The sequence below is a fragment of the Pan troglodytes genome, chromosome 5, assembly GCF_028858775.2.
Source record: "Pan troglodytes isolate AG18354 chromosome 5, NHGRI_mPanTro3-v2.0_pri, whole genome shotgun sequence".
Taxonomy (NCBI): domain Eukaryota; kingdom Metazoa; phylum Chordata; class Mammalia; order Primates; family Hominidae; genus Pan; species Pan troglodytes.
In genome coordinates, this window is record NC_072403.2 from 82,774,339 (window position 1) to 82,798,446 (window position 24,108).

Genomic DNA, 24,108 nt, shown 5'->3' on the forward strand with positions numbered 1-24,108 from the left:
CCTACAGCTATTAGTGGTCACTCCCTGTTTCTCCTTTCCACAGCTCCTGGCAACCACTAATCTTTCTGTCTCTGTAGATTTACCTATTCTAGACATTTTATATAAACGTTATTCAAGATATGGTCTTTCGTAGTGGTTTCTTTCACTTAGCATAGTCTTTTCAAGGCTTATCCATGTTTGTAGCATGTAAAAGTACTGCATTCTTTTCTTGCAATTTTTTTTTGCTATTTTTGCACTTATAGAGCAAAGAAATGGTCATTCTCTCATCAACAAAAAGATGAGCTGCCAGTGTTTTAAAAAATACCATGTTTTAATGACGTAAGGGTGAAAAAAAAAAGGAACCAGAGTAACTATATGTTAGAACTTAATACAGATATTTTAAATCTAGAATAAATATTTACAAGATGGATAAGTTCTATGTTCATTCATGATAGTTTCATTCAAAGGATGTTTCCTATTTCAGGTCTTCATACCATCAAAACCTGAAACGTGGAATTAAAATTTGAGTTTGCTGTGTTTCCATTTTTATTGAAAATTTTAATGGAGCGTTTCAGTCTCCCTTTATTCTTCTCCAAAGCATAAAATGACTTGAAAATATACAGGAAAATTAAGAAGGTTGTTTAGACCCAGATGGTAAATAGTGAGCACTATTTATCGTAATATAATGAGAGTCAAATTGAATGCTAAAAGGATACAGTTTTTAATTATAATAGAATATGTTGAAGTCGCATAAGAACAGTGTTATTTCCAAGATTTCGAAATAGGTTGCCCACATATATTGTTACTTAAACTAAATTCTGCTAAGAAGAAGAGTACATTCTTCTGAATTACAGTAGTATGCTTCTACTTCAGATCATTTTGGAAAAACCTGTCTTAGCCTGTGGTTTCAAACATTGGACTGGACTTGAAATCCCATATTACTATGTGAGATTCTATTTCCTGCCCATAAGGGTCTATAGGATAGTGGCTTCAGTCCCACTGTCTGCTTGCCTTTCTCTTTGATTTCTGCTCCAGGAAGATACTTACCTCGGTTCTGAGCCTGACTAATCTTATGGATTTTTTCTTTTAATATTTTCTCATGTGTTTGGAGCTATAGGGATGTGATTAAAGATAAGGTTCTGGATCCATATATTGACCACAGAATGTTATAAGCAAAAATATAAAAAATGATTTCAAATTCTTCTTGTATTTATACCTTTAAGGAATATCTTCTTTTGATTAAATATATAAGCATTATATGTATTGGATGTATCAGTAGAGATATTGTTTATAGATTTTCATGTCATTTTTCTATAGGTAATAGTCATAATTGATGTTATGAGCTTTTTAATTAAAAAAGAAAAGGAAACTCTTTAATTTGATTGTGATAACTATGGTATGCCTTGATACAGAGACTAGAGAAATATTATGAAAACTTTATTATTTAGGCCGGGTGCAATGGCTCACGCCTGTAGTCCCAGCACTGTGGGAGGCCGAGGCGGGCGGATCATGAGGTCAGGAGATCGAGACCATCCTGGCTAATGAAACCCCGTCTCTACTAAAAATACAAAAAATTAGCTGGGTGTGGTAGCAGGTGCCTGTAATCCCAGCTACTCAGGAGGCTGAAGCAGGGGAATTGCTGGAACCCAGGAGGCTGAGGTTGTAGTGAACCGAGATCGTGCCACTGCACTCCAGCCTGGGCCAAGAGTGAGACTCCGTCTCGAAAAAAAAAAAAAAAAAAGAAAACTTTATTATTCAAGATAATTTGATCAAGTGAGAGAGAACTTCCATCTAAGACAGTCTAGCAGATTTTTTTGGTTATTTTTTCCCATTTAATTTTGCAGAGTGTGTTGATTTGCTTTTTTATAATAAGCATTATTTAGAAGTTTGCTTTTCGACTCTTATTTTTAAGTAGGCCAAACTATCATACGTAAATAAACTAATTAATACAAACAGCAACAGTGGTTCAAGGGAATAATCAATAGCTGCTGGATTTAGACCTTGTAAAGTCTAAAGTTTGATTTCTGTATCCTTTTCCTTAGTAGATATCACTCTAGGTAGCACTTGAAGTTCCTGTTAGGATTTCCCCCCCTCCCTGCCCCATTTTCTCAAGATGTCCTGTTTTTAAAGAGAAAAATTAAGAGGATTATTAAAAACTTTGAATCACTATTTAGATTTATATCAACAAGATTAAGTTTTGTCTGTTTTTGAGTTTCATGTAAATGTAATCATACCATGCAACTCTTCCTCTGTATGGATTCTTTTGCTGATCATTGCGTCTGTGAGATTCATTTATGTCATTGCATTCTCATTTCTTATTGCTGAACATTCTTCTATTGTCTGTCTACATATGCCATACTTTTTTTTTTATTCTGCTGTTAGTGGACATTTGAGTCGTTTCTGGCTTAGGGCTTCAATGAGTAAAGCTGCTATGAACATTCTTATAAATATATGGCATTGTCATGAAGAAAAATATCCTAGTGAGTATAGAAACTAATCTTTTTCTTATTCTGTGCTAATCAAGAGTACAGAATTTCCTGGCAGTTGAGAGGTTATCTTTAAATGAGTAAATTTAATTAGCCTGAAAAAATATTGACTACTACGTGAAGAAAGCTCTTTCAGCCAAGATGGTTTGCTCTGTTCTTACTGTTTTGTTTTACCTAGTTTTAAAAAGAGCGAATTGAATACCTAAAATAAGAATTATTACTTAACGGAAAGCAGTAGCAAGATGATAGTAACTTTATTTTGTTAGTTAAATAACCATTTACTACAATGCCCGCAAGCCTAGAAGAAGAAACCCGCCAGAGATGTAATAGCTTTTTAACACTTGCTTATTATCAAAGTAACTGTGATGATAAAGAATGTGTAGGTTGTAGCAGAAAACCATATTTTAGGTTCTATTACAGGCTTGTAGTAAATTGAAAACATTTTTTTCTTCATGGAATTTCTAAAATGTTTTTGCAATCATTTGAAGCTTTATTGCAAGTGAGGCAATAAAAAGGGAAGAAATCCAATTACTTTATGTGCAAAGCTTTCATTTCCTAGTTAATGAAAGAAAGGCTTTTGTTCACTAAGCATGCATGCTTTACAGTTCTTCTTAGTAAATTAGAAATTTCCTTAAATAGAAAATTAGGAAAATACTTCCTGAATATATACACTTTGATAGAGGGTAGTTTTACTAAGTTAAAGCTTATACTTAAGAATGTTGCAGCCCAGGTGAAAGGGTCAACAATTAGATTAGATGGGTCATTGAAGGTAATAAAAATAGCAAGCACATACTTTGTGCTTAATGTTTGTGAGGCATTGTTCTAAGCTCTTTAAATATATTATTTCGTAGTCCTCACAATAGTTATATCAGGTTGATACCATTATTATTCTCCTTTACGATGAGAACCTGAGAGACAGAAGTTTGGCAATTTATTCATGGTCACACAGCTATTGAGTAGTGGCTGTGCTGAGAATTGAATATGATCAGTCTGCCTTCAGAATATGTATCCTTAACCAATATGCTATATGGCTTTTCAGTCTATTTCTATAACATCGAAAAATAGGAATGGGAAGGAAAGAAGCAAGAAAAGGTAAGGGCAAAGGACCTCAACTCTGTATCTTTGATTTTCTGCAGTTTGAACATGATGTACTTGGGTATAATTTTTTGGCCTTTTATCTTAGTTGGTGTTCTCTGAGCTTCCTGGATGTGTGGTTTTGTATCCAACATTAATTTTGGGGAAATTCTGTCATACTGTTTCAGATATTTCTTACGTTCAGTTCCTTCTTCTCCATCTGGTATTTCCATTACATGTATGTTACACTTTTTTAGTTGTCCCACAGTTCTTGGATATTCTTTTCCATTTCTTCAGTGTTTTTTTTTTTCCTTTGCTTTTCTGTTTTGAAAGTTTGTATTGATATATCCTCAAGCACAGAGATTCTTCCCTCAGCTGTGTCCAGTCTCCTAATGAGCCCACCAAAAGCGTTCTTCAATTCTGATCTCTTTATTTCTTTTTTAATCTTTCTTAGAATTTTCATCTCTCTTTATATTACCTATCTATTCTTGCATGTTGTCTACTTTTTCCATTAGAGCCCTTAGCATACTAATGATAGCTGCTTTAAATTCATGGTCTGATAATTCCAACATATCTGCCATAATTGAGTATGGTTATGATGCTTGATCTTTCTCTTCAAACTGTGTTTTTTGCCTTTTAGTATGTTTGTAATGTTTTAATGAAAGCTAGACATGATGTAGTGGGTGAAAGGAACTCAGATAAATAGGACTTTATTAATATTTCGGGGGAGGGGAAGTGTTCTGTAATCCTGTGATTAGGTCTCAGTCCTTTAATGAGCCTGTGCCCCTATGTTATATACTTCACAAGTGCCTCTATCCTGCACCCCTTAGGTGAGACAGGATGGCTGGAGGGGACTAGAATTGGGTATTTTCCTTCCTCTAGGTAGGTTAAGCTCTAATAAAACTCCTAGCGGGTCAGGCTCTGGTAAAATAGTTTCTCTTCAGGGCAGGCCTTGTTAAAAAGAACAGAATGTTCCATCATATTTCAAAATACAGTTGTCTGTTGGTATTCATGGGGCATTGGCTCTAGGACCCCCTGCAGATACCATAATCCACAAATGCTCAAGTCCCTTATATAAAGTGTCATATTTGTGTCTAACCTATGTACATCCTCCCATATACTTTAAATAATATATAGATTACTTATAATACATAATACAATGTAAATGTTATGCAGATTGTTAGGCTGTTTTTTAATTTGTATTTTTTGTTGTATTACTTTTTATTTTTATTTATTTTGGATATTTATAATCTGTGGTTGGTTGAATTCATGCATGTGGAACCCACAGATAGAGAGCCAACCGTAGTTATTTTTCAGTTCCCCCTGCCAGAGCCCAAGGGTTTTTTTTTTTTTTTTTTAATCTTCATTGTAGAAACCTGCTTGAGATCCTGGAGGTAAAACTCAGAAGGGTGAGGGCCACCCTATGACCTGGATCCCCTGAAGTTTTAATCTCTCAGACTTGTCCATATTTGAGCCTCCAGCAGTTCATCAATTACAGTTCAGGTTTTCCTACCTTGGGACTGGGTTTCTATCCCCATAAGTTGATTCTGTGTATCTGCCTGCCTGTCTCTCTTGTTTTCAGGGCTACAGTTTGCCTTATGACTTCACTTCTTTGATAGACTTAAAAAGAGGTGTTTATTTTCCAGTTCGTTCAGCTTTTTACTTGTTAAAACAGGATGGTGACTTGCAAGCTCCCTGCTTGCTGGACCGGAAGTGGAAAGTCTCATAATATGAATCTTAATTATTATTTCAGCAGTCATAAGGTCAGTATGATAGCTATTATTATTCTTATTTTACCAATCAAAAGCTTAGGCTCACAGGGCTAGCTACATAATTTGCGGGCCCAGTGCAAAATGAAAATTAGAGACCTCTTGTTCAGAAAACAGGAATAAAAAGTACCATTAAAGGTACTAAAATATAAAGCTTTTTTTTCTTCCACAGTCTCTGTACTTATGAAGGTATGTTTTTGTTACTTAATGTTGTTTTAAATCAAGAAAAATTAAAATTTTACATTCTTAATATGAATTTCATTATTTATATTATGCAGTGAAGTTTTAATTGCAAACATAAGAGCATTTAACCCATATATGGAATCAATGAAGTGATACACTTCATATTCTTAGCTTCCACATGCATATGTCACTTGTTCTTAGCAGAGCAGTGGAAACATGCAGAAACTAACTCTACTGTTTTTATTTCACTTCTTGATACACATATTTTCTATCAACTCTACCTTCAGTTTACCGATGAGGAAAGGAAAAAGAACTGTCGGCTGCCCTATCTTTTTTCTTTCTCTGTCATCATTTTTACTGTATGTGTTGGCTAACACATGAGTGAGTGACATGAGTAAGACAGGGTAGGATATTTTGGTCTTCCTTGTTTCTTAGAACACCATTGCCTTCTTTCTGCTTTTGAAGCAAGTTCTAATAGGAACAGAAATCATGGTCTCTTGCAGCTGTCAGTAACCCTGCTCACCCTGTCATAGAGCTAATATACTTATCTTGTATTCACTTGCAGTCTTGTACTGTGACTCTGTGCTCATGGAGCATCATGAGCCCTATATGCAGATGTACAGCAAGGAACAGTGGGGACACACATTGCACATATATCCTGTGCTTAAGCTTATGTCCCATCGGATTTACAAAATAGATATTCAAAGAGAAAATTATTACAAATTTCAAGATGGCCATAGGAAAATATTAAAGGTAGCATTGGGGCTCTGTGAGACTGCATAGGTTGCAAACCTATGAAGCCAGCCATGTTCAGAGATACTAAGTGACTTGTTCAAAGTCACCCAGCTGGCAAGTGTCCATGCTGGGGTTAAAAACTCAGGTGTTTGGCTAATTTTTTTCTTTAGTAGTTTTGCTAATAAGTGGTATTATCAAAAACTACTTTTTTTTCCTTCTCTGCAAACCTCCAGAATACTGTGTAAAAACAAGAATAACAATAGTGAGATGAGTGTTAAAGATATAGCTGTAGGTATAGCCACTCCTGTTGGGTTTACTGCTTTTAAAAAAAATCTTGCTAATTCACTACTGAGAGGTGACTGGGCATTTGCGTGCAATCCATAGAGTCTTACGAACAGGAGCTTACCATTGTCAAGAGAGGAGCCTATTAATGACAAGTTTAGCAGTACTGTAGCCAATTCCTGTCTAAAGTTAAAGGCTCTAAGTATAATTATGATGGGTATTTCAAATTGGATACTTGTAAGAGTGAAAGCAGGCACTATTAAACAGTTAAGTTGGAATAACAGGCATCAGCTGGAGTTACTTTGAGCAAACCAGGACTTGTGTTCACCTGCCTCTCATTCACACACATGCTAAGCCGAATAAGCATGCCACTCCTGTGTGCCCCAGAAAACTTCTATTTTCTAACTCCATCATTACACTGGTCCACACTGAACCAGATTATGTTTGTGTCCATGTGCATAGAGTATGAGTTTAAGATTAGGAAACGTGTTCTTCATTTTTGTATCCCTAGTGCTTACTAGTCCTGGTATGTAACGATAAAATGTACTACTGCAACCACTAGTAGCTACCATTTATGAAGCACTTATGTGCCAGCTACTGTGAAAGGGACTCTCTTTAAATTACTTTGCTTACTTCTCACAAAAATCCTGCAAAGTATTATTTTAAGGAAACTTACCAGTGTAGCCATTCAGTATTTGGGATGAATAATAAGAAACTTTTTAGAACCATTTATAAAGCACTCTAGGTCATTCTTTGAGAAATGCTACAGACTAGGGAACCAGGAGATTAGAGGTGGGCTCACATCTTGATTTTCAGAAGGAAAATGTAGTGGATTATGAATGCTGTATCATTAAGCTTGACATGGATTCTATGCAAAATTCAAAAGGATTTTTTTTTTTTTTAACAACTTACTTCTTTTCCATAGTCTTACCAGCACTCACTGGTTGCCTGCCATGGATTCTTTAAGAACAGTTCCTGGCTGGCATGGTGTCTCACACCTGTAATCCTAGCACTTTGGGAGGCCGAGGCAGGTGGATTGCTTGAGCTTAGGAGTTCAAAACCAGTCTGGGCAACATGGTGAAATTTCATCTGTACAAAAAATTAGCTGGGCATGGTGGCTTGTACCTGTAGTCCCAGCTATCTGGGAGGCTGAGGTGGGAGGATCACCTGAGCCTGGGAGGTCAAGGCTTCAGTGAGTGGTGATTGCACCACTGCACTCCAGCCTGGATGACAGAGTGAGGCTCTGTCTCAAACCCCAACAAAACAAAACAAAAATTAGTTGGGCATTGTGGTGCATGCCTACAGTCCCAGCTCCTTGGGAGGCTGAGGTAGGAGGGTCGCCTGAGCCCAGGAGATCAAGGCTGCAGTATAGTGAACTGTGATCTTGCCACTGCACTCCTGCCTGGGCAACAGAGTGAAACCGTGTCTCAAAAAAAAAAAAAAAAAAAAAAAAAAAAGAGAAAAGAAAGAAAAGAAAAAGAAAGAAAAAGAAAAGAAAAAAAAAAACCCTACAGTTCCTGTCAGACTAAGCTTGCTTATTGGCCAAGATTCTTAAATATGCGTCTGGTCAAGATGTAGACAGGTGGGCCTGATGATCAGATAGTAAGGTAGATTATGAACCGGATAGACAGCTATCCAATTAATAGAATTGATGTCAGTTTAGAGGAAGTTCTCTGCTTTCTTCAGGGGTCAATACTGGACTTCATTCTTTTCAGCATTTTTATTAACTGTGGATATCTGTGCCATATTGTTCAAATTTTCAAATGACCAAGCAATAAAGATTAGTTAAGATATCAAATGACAGAATAAATCCCTCAGATAGTGTTAAAATAAATGCCAACAAATTGGATAAATGTAAAATTCTGAAGCAAATGTACCCAAACTTAACTGTCCTGAATATAGCACAAAAGAAAATGTCATTGAATTTTAGATGACCAAAGGTCTGGTATGAATTAATGGTCTTCTGTTGCTTTGGAGAAGGTCAGCTCCACAAATTTATTCCTCCATTTGTTTTATGCATGGCTGTAGCATAGAGAGTATGGCTAAATGGGTAGATGTTACAAATTGTCTGAAGAGGATACTTTCTAATATTTGTAATTATCCAAATGTAAAATATGCTATATCATCATATGCAGTGATTCCGTAACACTGGAAGATTTTCTTACAGAGAGAATGGACGTGTAAGAGAGATGTTACAGTAGTGTTTTGTGTATCACATAATTCACTAAATGTCTTCAAGGCTGCTCCGACTTCTGCAATTTGTGTAAATCCTTGATAACTTCTCCAGCCCAGTGAGATACTGTTTGGGGCGGTAGTGTCCATAGGTCTTACAGAGAACATTTACTGAAAGATGTCCATATGATTGGGGAAATAAAATGTAGATTGTAATAAACCCTAAAAATACAATTTAAGAAAGAATATTAAATTCAAAAAGAGTACTCTATGTCTTGACAGCTTTAATTTGAAAAAGATCTATATTATAAAGAATGGTAAACAGGAGAAAAAGAAACTAAAGATTTTGAATAAATAAGATATTGGGAATAAACAAGAATTATATGCAAAATTTTTTCTCACATAAAATAGTTTTAAGGTTGTATATAATTCAGTTTTGAAAGCATACAAATACAAACAGATATAGTAATTATAGCTATCAATCTATATAGGAATATAAGACTGGTTTTTATTAATGTATTTATAGCATATAGTCAAAAGACTTTATTTGAGTAAACAACTAATGTAGGTAATATAGTGGATAATATTAACTCATGAATTTTTTACTGAAAATTTTAGTAAAGGTTAAACCTATGAAGATTTCAGTAGGTAATCAGATAGGATAGTATTCTGGGAATTAAAGGTTAAACCTATGAAGATTTCAGTAGGTAATCAAGATAGGTTAGTATTCTGGGAATTATGTGTTGTTGAGTAACTTGTTAGAAAATGTATTTCAGATAATCAGGTTCTACTGAGGCCGTAGATTAGTTTTTTCCTAAAGTATTGCTCTGACCACATCACAGTCACAAAGCCTCCCACCTATAACAATGGTGGTCAGATTTTTCTTCCTCACTGCAGTTCATATGCACAACATACTTCTCCAGGAGTAATATTTTTTCTTTTCACTACCCCCATTGAAAAACAGTGACATATATGAATGCTAGCTCTAGTTGGCTATTTATTTAGGTCCTTCCGCATTGTGGAAATAGAATAAAAATCTTCGGATTCATCTTTTATTCCTTACATGTAGAACTAGAGGTCAGTCAGATACATCCACCATCTAGCACCTTTCCCACTCAGTGTTCTTCACATGGTGCCATTGCCAATTCCAGGGAGGTCAATGCTTCAGTGAGTGGTGATTGCTCCACTGTACTCCAGCCTGGGCAACAGAGTGAGGCTCTGTCTCAAACCCCAACAGAACAAAACAAAAATTAGATGGGCATGGCGGTGCATGCCTATAGTTCCAGCTACTTGGGAGGCTGAGGTAGAAGGATCACCTGAGCCCAGGAGATCAAGGCTGCCGTGAGCTGCGATCTTGCCACTGCACTCTAGCCTGGGCAGTAGAGTGAACCATGTTTCCTATTTGACTCTTTCCTATTTTTCCTACATACACAAAAGTTAATGTCACTACCTTTATAAAATCCTAATCACCCACGACTACCATTACCTTTGAACTTCAAAGAATCATACTTTTCATGTGGTCTTTATAGTGTACCTTGAGTTAAAATTATTGGCATGCTTGCTCTGACCCTCTATCAGATTGTGTTTATTTTTTTTTTCTGTATTTTTGTCTTCTTTTTGTTTTTGTTTTTGTTTTTTTTATTTTTGTGATGTGTTTTTGCTATGTTGTCCAGCCTGTTCTCCAACTACTGGGCTGAAGCGATTCTCCTACCTCAGCCTCACACATAGCCGGAACTACTGTCACGTGCCACCTGGCATGATTTTTTTAAATTGCAGTTTTCTGTTATGTCATTGTAAGAATATGCATGTATTGTTAAGCATTGGGTAAATATTTATTTTTAAATCTAATTTTTGATAGATAGAAATTATTCAGCAAAAGGCACCATGGTGCAGGGCAAGGAACCCTGTTAGGAGATTAACCTTTGCCACGATAGCCACTTACGGAGCCTTTGGACAAATCATGTCATTTAATTTCCTTAATGTTAGAATGAAAAAGTTGAATGTAATACATTTTATGTTTCTTGTTGTTCTAAGATTCTAGGAATATTAAAGGAAACTGATTATAAATAAACTAAGTTATAATTTGAGATGTCAGTTTTAAAAGAAAATTTTGAATAATTACCACTAGAACTTAGAAGATTGTATAGCTTTCCTATTGACTATATATTTATGCTCTTGTCTACATTAACTGGCCAGCTGAAGAATAGTGAATCACCTTCTAGAGGCTCAGCTGTTATGTCTGTTATTTAAAGGGCTAGGAAATGGTGGTAAAGGTAGGAGTTGGGACCTAAATAGTTTTTTATTCAATTATATTCTGTGGGGTAGCATTAATGAATCACAAAAAGATTGGGTAGTAAAGCTTCTGCTAATAAAAGCTTTAATAATTTGAACGAGACATCTGCTCAATGTGAATCTAAGGAAATTACATTTTATAAAATTGCTTTATCTAAGTAGACTTATGTTCTTGCTTGTTAGAAAATTTTGTTTAATAAATTATAGATTGCCTAATTTTATCTACCCACAGTTGACTGCATTCTTCACTTATTAAAAGACAAATTTCCTATGCAATGTTTTCAATAGCAGCAGAATTTAAAGTGGAGTGAGTCTGTATCTGTTGCTTGCCATGTCTGAGATGAATGTGAGGTATCAAAAGGATGACAGTTAAATGAGGGAAGGTGTGGTCATCAAGGTATTAATTTACTATTATCACACACTAGTATCCCTGCCCATAAATCCTAACAAGATAATAGCATTTTTATTCTTAAATCTTCTAAAATTTGGCTTCCAGATATTATTTACTTTGTATTTATGTGATAGCTATATTTTAAGTATCTTAAATAATTGTATCTTGTAAGTCTTTTCAAAGTACAATACAGTTGGTATGCTACAGAGCAAAAGTACAAATTGATAGTTTATGTATTCATGTTTGTTGTTTAAGGTTTACAACCTTTATGTCTTGAAAATATTTGATAAAAATGACTTCTTATGTTATAGGCAAACCTGGAAAAAGTCAAACATGTTCTTGAAGACTTTTCCATTTTAGAAAAGTTTTCAGGAAGACATAATCCATTACACATATGTCTGTGTCTGTTAACCAAAATATTTAATTGGAATACATTTTGGAAATCTGTTGTTCCTCTCTACACATTAACATTGGTGATTTATATTGTAAAGAAAGACAAAGAGAATCAAATGTGCTTTGCTGTAGAAACTAAGTAGACTTTAGAGTGGCCATGAGACAGGATTTTTAGCATGTACACAGGGTACTGCTCCTCTCTTCTTGATTAATCTGGATTGTTTAAATTGCCTTGTTGCTACAGATACCGTAATGAGGGACAAGAAGAAAATTATTCTGAACTTCCTATCTTATTTCATGAGATTTGATTTTAATTATTTTAAATGTTTGGTTTTTGAAATGCTGGATTCTTCAATGTGACAAAAGAGAATTATCATTTCAACTGTCTCTTCCTAGTCCAATATCTGAGGCCAGCCATGATTTTCCCCTTCAGTCAGAGACTGAGTACCTGTCTTGTCAGCTTTTAGAATATGGCAATATTAGGCATCCTAGCAGTGGTCATGATATAATGATTGGAAGTAGTCTTTTCTTATTTTTACTTTTTTTTTTTTTAACTTTTATTCTAGGTTTAGGGGTACATGTGCAGGTTTTAGTTATATAGGTAAATTGCATGTCACGGGGTTTGGTGTACAGATTATTTTGTCATCCAAGTCATAAGCATAATACCTGATAGTTTTTTTATCCTCTCCCTCCTTCCACCCTCCAACCTGAAGTAGGTCCCAGTGTCTGTTGTTCCCTTCTTTGTGTTCATGTATTCTCAGTGTTTAGCTCCCACCTATAAGTGAGAGCGTGCAGTATTTAATTTTCTGTTTTTGCATTAGTTTGCTTAGGATAATGGCCTCCAGCTCCATCAGTGTTGCTGCAGAGGACATGATCTCATTCTTTTTTATGGCTATATAGTATTCCTTGTGTATATGTACCACATTTTCTTTATCCAGACTACTGTTGATGGGCATTTAGGTTGATTCCATGTCTTTGCTATTGTGAACAGTGCTGCGATGAACATACGTGTGGATATGTATTTATGGTAGAACAATTTTTATTCTCTTGGGCATATACCCAATGATAGGATTGTTGGGTCAAATGGTAATTCCATTTAAGTTATTTGAGAAATTGCCAAACTGCTTTCCACAATGACTGGACTAATTTACATTCCTACCAGCAGTGTATATGTGTTCCCTTTTCTCCACAGCGTTGCCAGCATCTGTTATTTTTTAAATTTTTTTAATGATAGGCACTCTGACTGATGTGAGGTGGTGTCTCATTGTGGTTTTGATTTGCATTTCTCTAATAATTAGTGATGTTGAGCATTTTTTTATACACTTGTTGGCTATGTGTATGTTTTCTTTTGAAAAGTGCTTATGTCCTTTCCCATTTTTTAACGGGGTTGTTTTTTGCTTGTTATTTCGTTTAAGTTCCTTATAGATTCTGAAGATTAGACCTTTGTCAGACGCATACTTAGCAAAAATTTTCTCCCATTCTGTAGGTTTTCTGTTTACTGTTGGTAGTTTCTTTGGCTGCGCAGACGCTCTTTAGCTTAATGAGGTCCCATTTGTCAATTTTTGTTTTTCTTGCAATTGCTTTTGGTGTGGAAGTAGTCTTTTGATAGGCTTTGCCCACCTTGATTTACTGGTGATAGTATTGGGTTTAAATGTACAATGTAATGGAATAAAACACAACACCTAGATATTTAAAAAAATTTTTAAAAAACATTGAATCTATGTGTGTGTGTATCTTTATTAGGGGATTGCATGTTTTCAGGTTTTTTGGAACCTTCATAATGGCAGTATCTATGCAAAGATTTTCTTTATTCCATCTCAGTTTGTTTTGTGCTGCTGTAACAGAATAGCACAGACTCATTTATAAACAAAAGAAGTTTATTTGCTCATGGTTCTGGAAGCTGAGATGTCCAAGAGGACAGCTCCAACATCTGGTGAGGTCCCTCATGCTGTATCATCCCATGGTTGGAAGCTGGAAGGGCAAGAGAGCACTCGAACAAGAGGGGGCCGAAATTGTTTTTATAACAAATTCACTCTCTTGATAACTAACCTATGCCTGTGGTAATGATATTAATCTGTTCATGAGAGTAGAGCCCTCCTGACCTAATCATCTCTTACTAGACTCCACCTTTCAACACTGTTACACTGGGATTACATTTCCAACATGTGAATTTTGGGTGACACATTCCAACAATAGCATCTCCTGAGTCTGTATTTTAAGTTATTATTACTCATCTAGGACTAGGAACATAAGTACTTACTTCCTGTCGTTTTACCCAAAAATCTGTAAAAATATTTTTAAATATAAATAAGAAATAACTTTCAGTTTTTGTTAAAGTCTTTCAAGAAAACTGTATAGAAAATTAATAACTCTTAATGGATATTAAGCTCTAAAAGATTAAGTATTTGTTACTCTATCTAGAATTTTAGAAGGATTCCTTACCTATGTAGTTTGTGCTTTGGTGTATCTGTCCTTAAATGTTTTAAAAATAAAAATAGTGAGGTTAATTTCTTATGTTTACAATTATCAGTGAAGAAGAGTATCATCTGAATTTAATCTTTGTAGCTTTCACTAATATATATGAAGAAGTATATACTGTATATACTATGAAGACATAGAAAAGTAATCTCTAAAATCACCTTTGCCACACGTTGTGTTCAGGTTACGGCCTCCACAAGATTTGATAATGGAGGGATACAAAGTAAATTTTAAAGTGATCAATCCTTTTGCTTTTTTGATTTGTGGGACAACCTTTCAGATGCCAACTCTAAGGATAATTCATGTCTGAATTGTTGAAATCCATCTAGAATAGCCAACTCTATTTGGAATAATAGGGTTTAGGGCATAGACATTTCTCATTCATAACCTGACCATTGTAGGAGCAAAGGAGCAGACTGTCTTTAGAGCAGCATTTGTCAACCTACCACTCTGCTAAGAAATACATTTTACATTATGATCCAGATTTGTGCTCACATGTGTGTGCAAATGTGCAAAACAACAATCTGGGAATATTTACCTTTCTTTTATGCAGTGTACTCTATTTTCTATTCTGTATCATTTTTATATGCCAAAAAAATGTTTCGTCGTGGCCCATAAAATAGATTTCAAAAACTGCTAGTGGGCCCCACCTGCAATTTGATAAACTGTTTAGGATTTCTCTTATTCTCGCCTTAGTGTTTCTCTTTATTTTGCACAGCTATATATATGTTCTCATTTATACAGTTTCCTATGAAAATGGTTGATGACTACCCATTTAAATTGAAATGTAAGGAAGATGAGAAGCTTTTAGAACACAGATACATGTGTGAACATCTGGAAAGAAAGATATTTTCCAAATTGTTTGCAGTAGTTCTGAGGGTGGGAGTTGGGATTACTAGAGGACCTCTGCATTGCTCAATTTAGCTTTTTCTTTCCTTTTCAAACTATGACAGATAGTTTCATACTCAGCAGCATTTTAAAAGGTAGTTCTAATTTGGTGACAAATGCCTTATAAACAAGAGTTTCTATTTGAATTTTTAAAAAAGATCCTTTTTAGCCTGAAGAGGTTCCAAAGTCTTAGATCATAGAAAATAAATAGGAAGGAATTCCTCACAAGTTTAGTTTGTTTTATGCTTTTTTCCATGGAAGAAGATTCAGTAAAATACACCAAAAAAAAAAAAAAAAAAAAAAAAAGAATGCTAAATTTGGAGTGGCAGAAAATAAGAATTTTAGTTCCTGTATTCCTATTTGGCACATAACATCTGAGCCTCAGTTAATTTGCGGAATGAATGTGTTTGGCCAGATTTTCTAAGTTTATTTTCAACTTCAAAGTTTTCTGATTTTTAAGCCAAATTAAAATAGGGATTAGACTTAACTACCTACTTAAAGACTACTTTAAGACACTCTTCAGAGTATTATAGGCTGTGATGTGACCAATGAAGACCCACCCCAGGAAGCTGCTAGGATCCTGCCCTGCAATATTTGAAGTTTGCATGCTTGTGGCCACACGATTCTCAGATTCCCTTGCAGATTTGATTATTTATAGTAGCAGATTGAGTAATCAGTTGAAAAGAATTCCTTTCTTCATGACTACAGGGAATATTTTTCTTGAAATTATTTTGAAATCCTTTTGCTAAGCAAGATAAGTCTGAACCTGTATTAGAGGTTGAAAAGTGAAAGAATAGAGAATGTGAAATGGATTATGTTAAACTTCTGAAAATTATATACTGCTACAGGTGGCTAATTCTTTATTTGAGAGAGTTATTAAAGAATTGGGCCGGGCGCAGTGGCTCACGCCTGTAATCCCAGCACTTTGGGAGGCCGAGGCAAGCGGATCACAAGGTCAGGAGATGGAGACCATCCTAGCTAACACGGTGAAACCCTGTTTCTACTAAAAAAAAAAAAAAAAATTAGCCGGGTGTGGTGGTGGGCACCTGTAGTCCCAGCTACTTGGGAGGCTGAGGCAGGAGAATGGCTTGAACCCGAGAGGCGGAGCTTGCAGTGAGCCAAGATTGCGCCACTGCACTCCAGCCTGGGCTACAGAGCGAGACTCCGTCTCAAAAAAAAAAAAAAAAAAAAAAAGAATTGACACCTGGTAATAGTAGCCTAATTGGTTAAACAATAATTCTAAGGGAGAGTGTAGTGATTAAAAAACAAATAAGGGTAGATATATGTTCTTAGAAGTTAACGTATCTCTAATAGCTAACAAAAAATGAACTCATGTAACAACTAAGTTGTGAATTCTTCAGGTAGTTGTAGAAGAAATGATCTTGAAATGGTTTGAGAAATGAATGAATGTTTTCTTTATTTATTTATTTCATTTTGTTTTTAAGAGACGGGGTCTTACTCTGTTGCCCAGGCTGGAACTGCGGTAGTGCAATCATAGCTCACTGCAGCCTTGACCTCCTGGGCTCAACCAATCCTCCAGCCTCAGCCTCCCGAGTAGCTGAGACTACAGGTGTGCACCACCACACCCAGCTAATTTTTTCATTTTTTGTAGAGACAGAGTCTTGCTATGTTGCGCAGGCTGGTCTCAAACTCCTGGGCTTAAGGGATCCTCCTACCTTGTCCTCCTAAAGTGCTGGTATTACAGGTGTGAGTCACTGCACTCAACTGAACGTTTTATTTTCTTAGTTTATTAGAAGTAGGCTTTAGAATTGATAATCCAGTAAGTGTAGGTTTTTTCATTCTGTCCTACGCAATGTTTTTTGTGAGAAAGTAAGTTTGGAATGTGTAACTATGACTTCGGCTCCTGAGAACTAGAAGAATATTATATTTAAAAAGTAATTAATAATGTAGATTCAGGAAGAAAGTATATCAAATACCATTTCATTAGGCTTTTCCTGGCAGTTGTGTCTCATGTATCATACAGTGTGTGGATGATGGGCTAACAGTGTGCTCATGAAGACTCCAAGGCCTCCCCAGTCTCAGCTAATAGGATGTATTAGTCCGTTTTCATGCCGCGGATAAAGACATACCCGAGACTGGGCAATTTACAGAAGAAAGAGGTTTAATTGGACTCTCAGTTCCATGTGGCTGGGGAGGCCTCACAATCATGATGGAAGGCAAGGAAGAGCAAGTCACATCTTATGTGAATGGCAGCAGGCAAAGACAGCCTGTGTAGGGAAACTACCCCTTATAATACCGTCAAATCAACAGCACAGGAAAGACCTGCCCCCGTGATTTAATTACCTCCCACTGGGTCCCTCCCACAACACATGGGAATTATGGGAGCTATAAGATGAGATTTGGGTGGAGACACAGAATGAAACTGTATCACAGGAGTACATTAGTAGTAGCTAGGAAATAATATGAAATGCATTTCTTCAAAATATATAATTTCATATAAAAGATGGGAATTACGGGATCTACAAGATGAAATTTGAGTGGGGACACAGAGCCAAACTCTATCACAGAAGTACATTAATAGTAGCTAGGAACTAATATGAAATGCATTTCTTTAAAATGTGTAATTTCATATAAAAGAGCTAGTAGTTAAGAACAATTATATTAAGAGTTAAATTGTTTTATTCACTATTTTGGGGTCCCAATATGTGAGGATTGTCATTGCAACTTCAACAGTCATGTTTGCTTGTTTTGTATATGACAAATAATATTCTAGGTTTTATTATAATATGTTTCATATTTTTTTACACTAACTTTATCAGAACCCTGTAATTAATTGGGGCTTAAAATCTTGTTAAATTTACTTAAGAAAAATTAATAAATCCAATTATTTACTTTAAAGCTGCAGAAGAAAGAAGATCAGCAACTGGAGCCTAAAAAAAGTACCAGCCCTAAAAAAGCTGCGGAGCCCACTGTGGATCTTTTAGGACTTGGTAAGTAATAAAAAAAAAAAGTCACTGCTGGAGTTACAAAACAATTGAAACTTTTACTTGGAGTGAATATAATGGCTTTATCTTGAGTATGCCAAAACGTACCTGTTAACTGAATTTGAAAATGGTATGATTAGTTTGCTAACTTCCCACAAAAAAGAAATATTTAATAAGGGAGCCAGTGTCTGTCAGCACTGTTTTCACTGAAATACAAGTAATGAGTTCTTTGGGGAAAAGAAGATATCAAAGTAATCTTCAAAGGCTTGCTGGATGTGACATTTTAGCGCTTACAATAAAGAGTGGATTATTTTCTCTTCTCTCTCTTTCTCGAATTTTTAGTTTTGTGGGGGATTTTTCCTCTTAGCAAAATAATTCTAGGGTAGCCTTATTGTAAAATATGTTGGTTTAAAATAAAATTTAATTTTGGTTAACTGAAGCAACACATTTTGCATCCAGATCTAGTGACTAGATTCATATAACTTATTCAATGATAATGAGAAGTGCTAATTTTAATACAATGTCCTGTTTGTTCTCATGGCTGAAAGGTATATATTGTCTATGTGGTAAGTAAACAGGCCTTCATTCAAGGAGTGTTTATATTGTGCTTATCTACAAATATTGTTAGCTTCTCTCTTTTTTTTTTTTTTTTTTACATTTTTTTCTTCTAAAAGAATTGGCTTGATGAAAGGTTACTTTTAGTAATACCTGAGCCTTGGCACAGGAATAATTTAAATTTTTCTTTTTTTTTAGTTTGGAGAAAGATTGAGAAGGAAAAGAGTGAAAGGCAGTTAGTTGAAGTGGAAGAGTTGACCTTCATGTACTGCTTTCCAAAAAATTGATCCTAGTTGTTATTGAATAAATTGTTGTCTGTTTTAAAAATTATAGCTGAATGTTTTATTCATTTCTTAGGAAGCTGGTACATCGTACAAATATACTCCCTGGAGGTACAATTCTTCTATGATGGTAAAAAGTTGTATATTAGAAATATAAAAAATAACTGTAATTTTGAAAATAAGGCTTCAGTCCAGGGGCTCTAAATATAATTATGTTGAATTGTAGTCCTCATAATTTCTTGTTTTATTTCCTTTACTGTAAATGAGAGAAGAAGAAAAGAAATTATTATTAAAGTAAAAAAAAATCTTAGTAAAACCTTAGTATATCATTATCTTCACTGCAGCATTTCTTTTCCAGTCTACATGCCTGGTTTATTAGTTCATAACTTAGAAATATAAAATATAATCTAGGCCTGATTCATATCTTACACTCATTCATTCACCAAATAGCTACTGTCTACTGTGTGTCAAGGTACCATTGTAGATACTAGGGAGATAGATCTGAAAGAGGACAGACTGCAACCCCTGCCTTCTGGGGCTTTCATTCCATCTGGAGAGACAGTGAATAAACAATTAAATAAAATATATTGTAGGTTATATGTGGTAAGTACTATAGATGAAAGAAAACAAAAATGGATGGTTGTAATTTTAAATAGGCTGGACGGGGGGCATTCACAGATGTCTTATTGGAGCAAAGAGGTGAAGAAGGTCTGGATATCTGGATCTGTAAGCAAGAGTATTCTGAGAAGAACACAGCAGATGCAAAGGCTCTTCAGTAGGAGCCTACTTGAAGTGTGCAAGGACCAGCAAGGATGACAGTGTGGCTAAAGTGGAATGATCTAGGGGAGAGTAGTAACAGAGGAGACAAGGAAGGAAGGGGTAGGGACGGGGCAAGCTGAGTATAACAGGACTTTGGCTTTAACTCTGAGTGACCTGGAAAGACACTGGAGGAATTTGCTGAAAAGAAATAATCTGACTTTAGTATTTGAAGAATTATTGTGGCAGTTGTGCTGAGACTAGATTATAGTAGGGCAAGGTGGACAGGAAAGGGTTTTTTTAAGGATGACATTACAAGATGTTTAGTGTTAGAAATGAACTTGTAGAGAGGTAAATCTGATACTTTCAGGACAAGGAAAAATTGCTCTAGCAGTGTCCTTGAATAGCCCGGAGTGGATGGGATCTAGTTGACAAACGGTATGAGTGGCCTTTCAGATACTCCATTATTGTTGGAATAATACTGCATAGTAAATAAGCCTCAGGTTTCAACAGCTTACAACATTAAACATCTGTTTCTCTTTCTGTGGGTCAGCTAGGGCAGCTCTACTGTAACTTCATTTGATACATTTTCTACCTTCCTGATTATTGCAGGACACTTTTTACCAGCCATTTCACTATTGCAATATGTGTCTCCATTTTAAGTTCCAACAAGTGTTTCCTTATCTTCTACCACCTTGTCTCAAAGTCATTGCACAGATTTTAGGGTTTGGTTGTGGCAGCACCCCTCTTGTATCAGTTTCTAAAGTAGTCAGCTCTTGCTGTGTGTGTTACATAGCAAACAACTCCAAAATTTCAGTGGCTTACATCAACTAACATTTATTTCTGTCACTCATGGGCCTGTAGGTCTGCTGGGATGTCACTCTTTTGGACAGTGGAACATTTTCAGGAAACAGTGTCTTTAAGGGAGAACCAAAGTTCATTTAGCAGGAGAAGTTAGGGAATGTTTGTGAAAAAAGGTTAAGAATATAAGGGGGATTTTGCAATGACTCACAGTGGGTCATTAGATCATTTGGCGGAAGAGTTCCAAAGATAGGAGGAGTGGGAGATGGGGTTAGAAAGAGGGCTGTCTTGCTGTGAGGGAGTTGTAGCAGCAGGGAAGAGGAAGTGTCTTACCCAGAGCACATACAGCTCTTCACATCTGCTGGTTATCGATTTCCTAAACTCTTAAAAAATATTTTCAGACTTTTTTTTTAAAAAAGCTATGTTTCAGCATAAAATCGATGAATTCATGAAAGTCCAGGAGACTACAGAGAATCAAAGGTCTCTTTCAGCTCAAAACAAACAGTGGTTCTAGATCTGGATTGATGATTGGTGTCCACCTTGGGCCTCAGGCTATTTATCTGCTCAGAAGCATGCCGCTCTCCTCCAATGGGACCCTGGTTTTCCCCTGTAAATTGAAACACAGCGGGGATTGGGGGCGTAGGTGCCTTGAAGTATGATTTATGGTCATGCAAAGATGACAGCATATCTCCGTATGAGTGAGACTAGAACAGACATTAACTTAAAACATTTCCAGAAAATATAGAGAGAACTTGTATAGCGATAGTTCAGTTAACACAGCTATGGATCCTTGGGACTCACGGCCTTCTTTATCACTCTTAACAGTTTCATAATAGCCTAATACTTAAGACTAGTTTTTGATCTTTCCTTTATATGGGACTTTAATGAACTTACTTTCTTTTGTGTAACCCAGTAACTCAGGTAAAACCTTTCTTAAGCTCACCTTTCCTGATCTACTACCCATTCAAAGTTCAAACATAAAATGCTTTATATTGTATATACTTTATAGCAGAGGTTGTCCATTTTTTTCCAAGAAGGGCCAAATAGACATTATTTTTGGCTTTGCAGGCCTTATGATCTCTTACAACTATTCAACTCCCATTGTAGTGTGCAAGTAGCCATAAACAAACATGTAAATGAATGAGCATGCTTGTGTTCCGATCATGCTTGTGTTCCGATCAACTGTAAAAACAGGCATGGGCTAGGGTTTGCTCACCCCTGCTTTATGTTCCCAATAGTACCTACAAGAGCTGCCTCATATTTAGATATTAATTTGTGTTTGAAAGCTATAGGACTACTATTTATTATAGTACTTTACTCTCTAATACCATAAACAGAGTGAGATACTTGATCTGCCTCGTCTTAGAAATTACCAAGGGCCTGGGGCCCCTCTTGACTAAGTGCCAGATTGAATAATCTCTGAATGTACCAGATTTGAATCAAACACAGACATATCCTGACTTGAGTATGCACGTCCTATGTTAAAATAGAATTAAAATCAGCTTCTAGGGTTTGTGAGAAGAGTGCTCTTTGGGTCCCCTTACTTAGGAAGCTAGTTTAGGACTGTGAATTATACTGTTAGGGTAGTGTCTATTCTTTGTTGTTAATTTTTATCATCTTTAAAACTAATAGACAGACTGCTTACCAATTGGTTAGGACAGTTCCCCCCGACTAATGCTTCTATTCAGTGGGGCTCATTTTTAGAGTGTGGGGGCATAAGACCGCCTCTGAGAATAAAGTCTTCAAGGGCGAGCACATGCTTTGGGCATAAGGCTTGAGAAGAATTACACATTAGTGGCCTTGAATGTGACCTTAGAGGTTTCATTTCAACCTCCCATTAATGGTTCCTGCAGGGGTTCTGTTTTGTGGCCATCTGTGTACCACATGCGCACTGCAGAGCAGCCTGGTTCCTTGTCAGGAGGCGTTACCCACAGTCCTACCAGACACAGAGTTGTATGTGTCGGGTGCACTGCCGAGGCTGTCTGGGGGGACCGCATCCTCTCAGTGCCCCAGAAAGCATCTCACAAAGAATCGAGTCATGATCTTGGTAATGAAAATCTAGCTCAGGGGTGTACTCATGTGTTTCTCTATTCACTGCTTATATAAAACTGATTTGATTTTATCCACTCTATTCGTTACTTTAATCTGGGGAAATTTCTATCTAAACATTCATAACTTATACTTTAAATTATTTTAAATACTGAACTATATGGAGAAGTAGGTAGAGATTCCCTCAGTTTTTTCTTAATTGAAACACTCAAAGGAACATACAGTTTTGGGCAAATCGATGAGAAAAGTTTGCAAATTTTAGTTCCCCCATTCATGTTTGTGTTCAGGAAATAAAGGCTTTAACATATGACAGTGGTCAAGACAATGCTAGTGAAATTAAGCCATTAGTATATAACCCATTTTATTATTAGCAACATATACCCAGTTTTATATGAGAGAGGTGAATACAGAAAGTACTCTACTTACCTTTCAAACAGAAAATTCCTACAGAGAAATTTCTAGCCATTTCTCAAAGTCCATGTGCTATATAAAGCAAATTTGGGAATGAGCTGAGTAAAAGAATGCCAGATTTAGCAGCAGTGGTCCTGGTGATCCACAGTTACCAGTGGACCTGGAAAACCGCTGGTGTCCTAGAGCTACCTATTTGATCAGATCTGGAGGACGTTTGTGTAGTTATGTGCACATTCCCCTTCTCTTGGAGGAGGATTGAAGGTGAGGAAGACTGTAGCAGAAGTGCCCAAGAAAATTTTATAGTCAAGTTATGTTTTTCAGAGATGGTTTAAAACCTGATAACAACTTGTATTGCCTCTGCTCAGAAAAGTATGTTCAGTGAACTATTATTATGAACTGTTATTACCCTTTCAAAAAGGAGGTCTCAGGGATTGGTTTATTCTTATGTAGTCACACTGCATAGGAAAGAAAATGCAGTTACATGAGTATATTGGTGTAAGGTAACTAGCAATGGGCGGATACTTGCAAGTGGTCCTGAGTCAGTAGTAGGGCAGTTGGTGAACTGACACCAGAAACGGGTGCCGCTGGGTGAGTTGATGATATCACAGACTTTAGAAGAGAGCAAGAAGGGACAGCTTCTTAGAAACAGCACAGAACCTCCAGAGAATGTGCTGGTGGATAGGACAAAGAATTGTTAGGTGTTGAGAGGAGTAAAATTGACCTCCGAATGAGGCGACTTCAAACTACGAGTAACAGGAAGCCTGAAAATGGCTTAAACATAAGGACATCTAATTATCTCATTTGAAGAGAAATATGGAGACACGGTGGTTTGGGGCTGTGCAGTGGTGGAACAGTGAGCGCAGGGAGCCAGCTTCCTCTTTGCTTCTCCTCATTCTGCCGCCCTCATCACAGCACTGGCTTTACTCTGGAGGCTTGTCACCTTATGGCCAACACATGGAAGGTGCAGCATCCTATCCTCAGGACCACGCCTAAAGGATGGCTTTTCCTTACCAGTTTCTTTTCTCAGGAGTAAAAACTTGCCAGAAAATTTCCCAGCAGGATTCCCAGGGTACGCTTGGTCAGAATTGGATTATATTACCTCACTAGTTGCAAGAGAGGCTAGGAAAATAGTATTCATCCTATAGAATGGAGGTAGGCTGTGCCAGCAAGAAGCGCCCAGATGGGGCT

The 24,108-nt window shown here is 36.4% G+C and overlaps 1 protein-coding gene across 11 annotated transcripts in view; it reads left to right on the forward strand.

Moving 5' to 3' along the window:
• The window catches only part of SMAP1 (small ArfGAP 1), a 193,409-nt gene that overhangs the window by 151,190 nt on the left and 18,111 nt on the right, over positions 1–24,108 (forward strand). For all 11 annotated transcript variants that reach the window (XM_016955787.2, XM_016955788.3, XM_016955790.3 and 8 more), the window contains one exon: positions 17,983–18,073. In XM_016955787.2, coding sequence (XP_016811276.1) covers positions 17,983–18,073 — 91 coding nt within the window. The remainder of the gene's footprint in view (positions 1–17,982; positions 18,074–24,108) is intronic.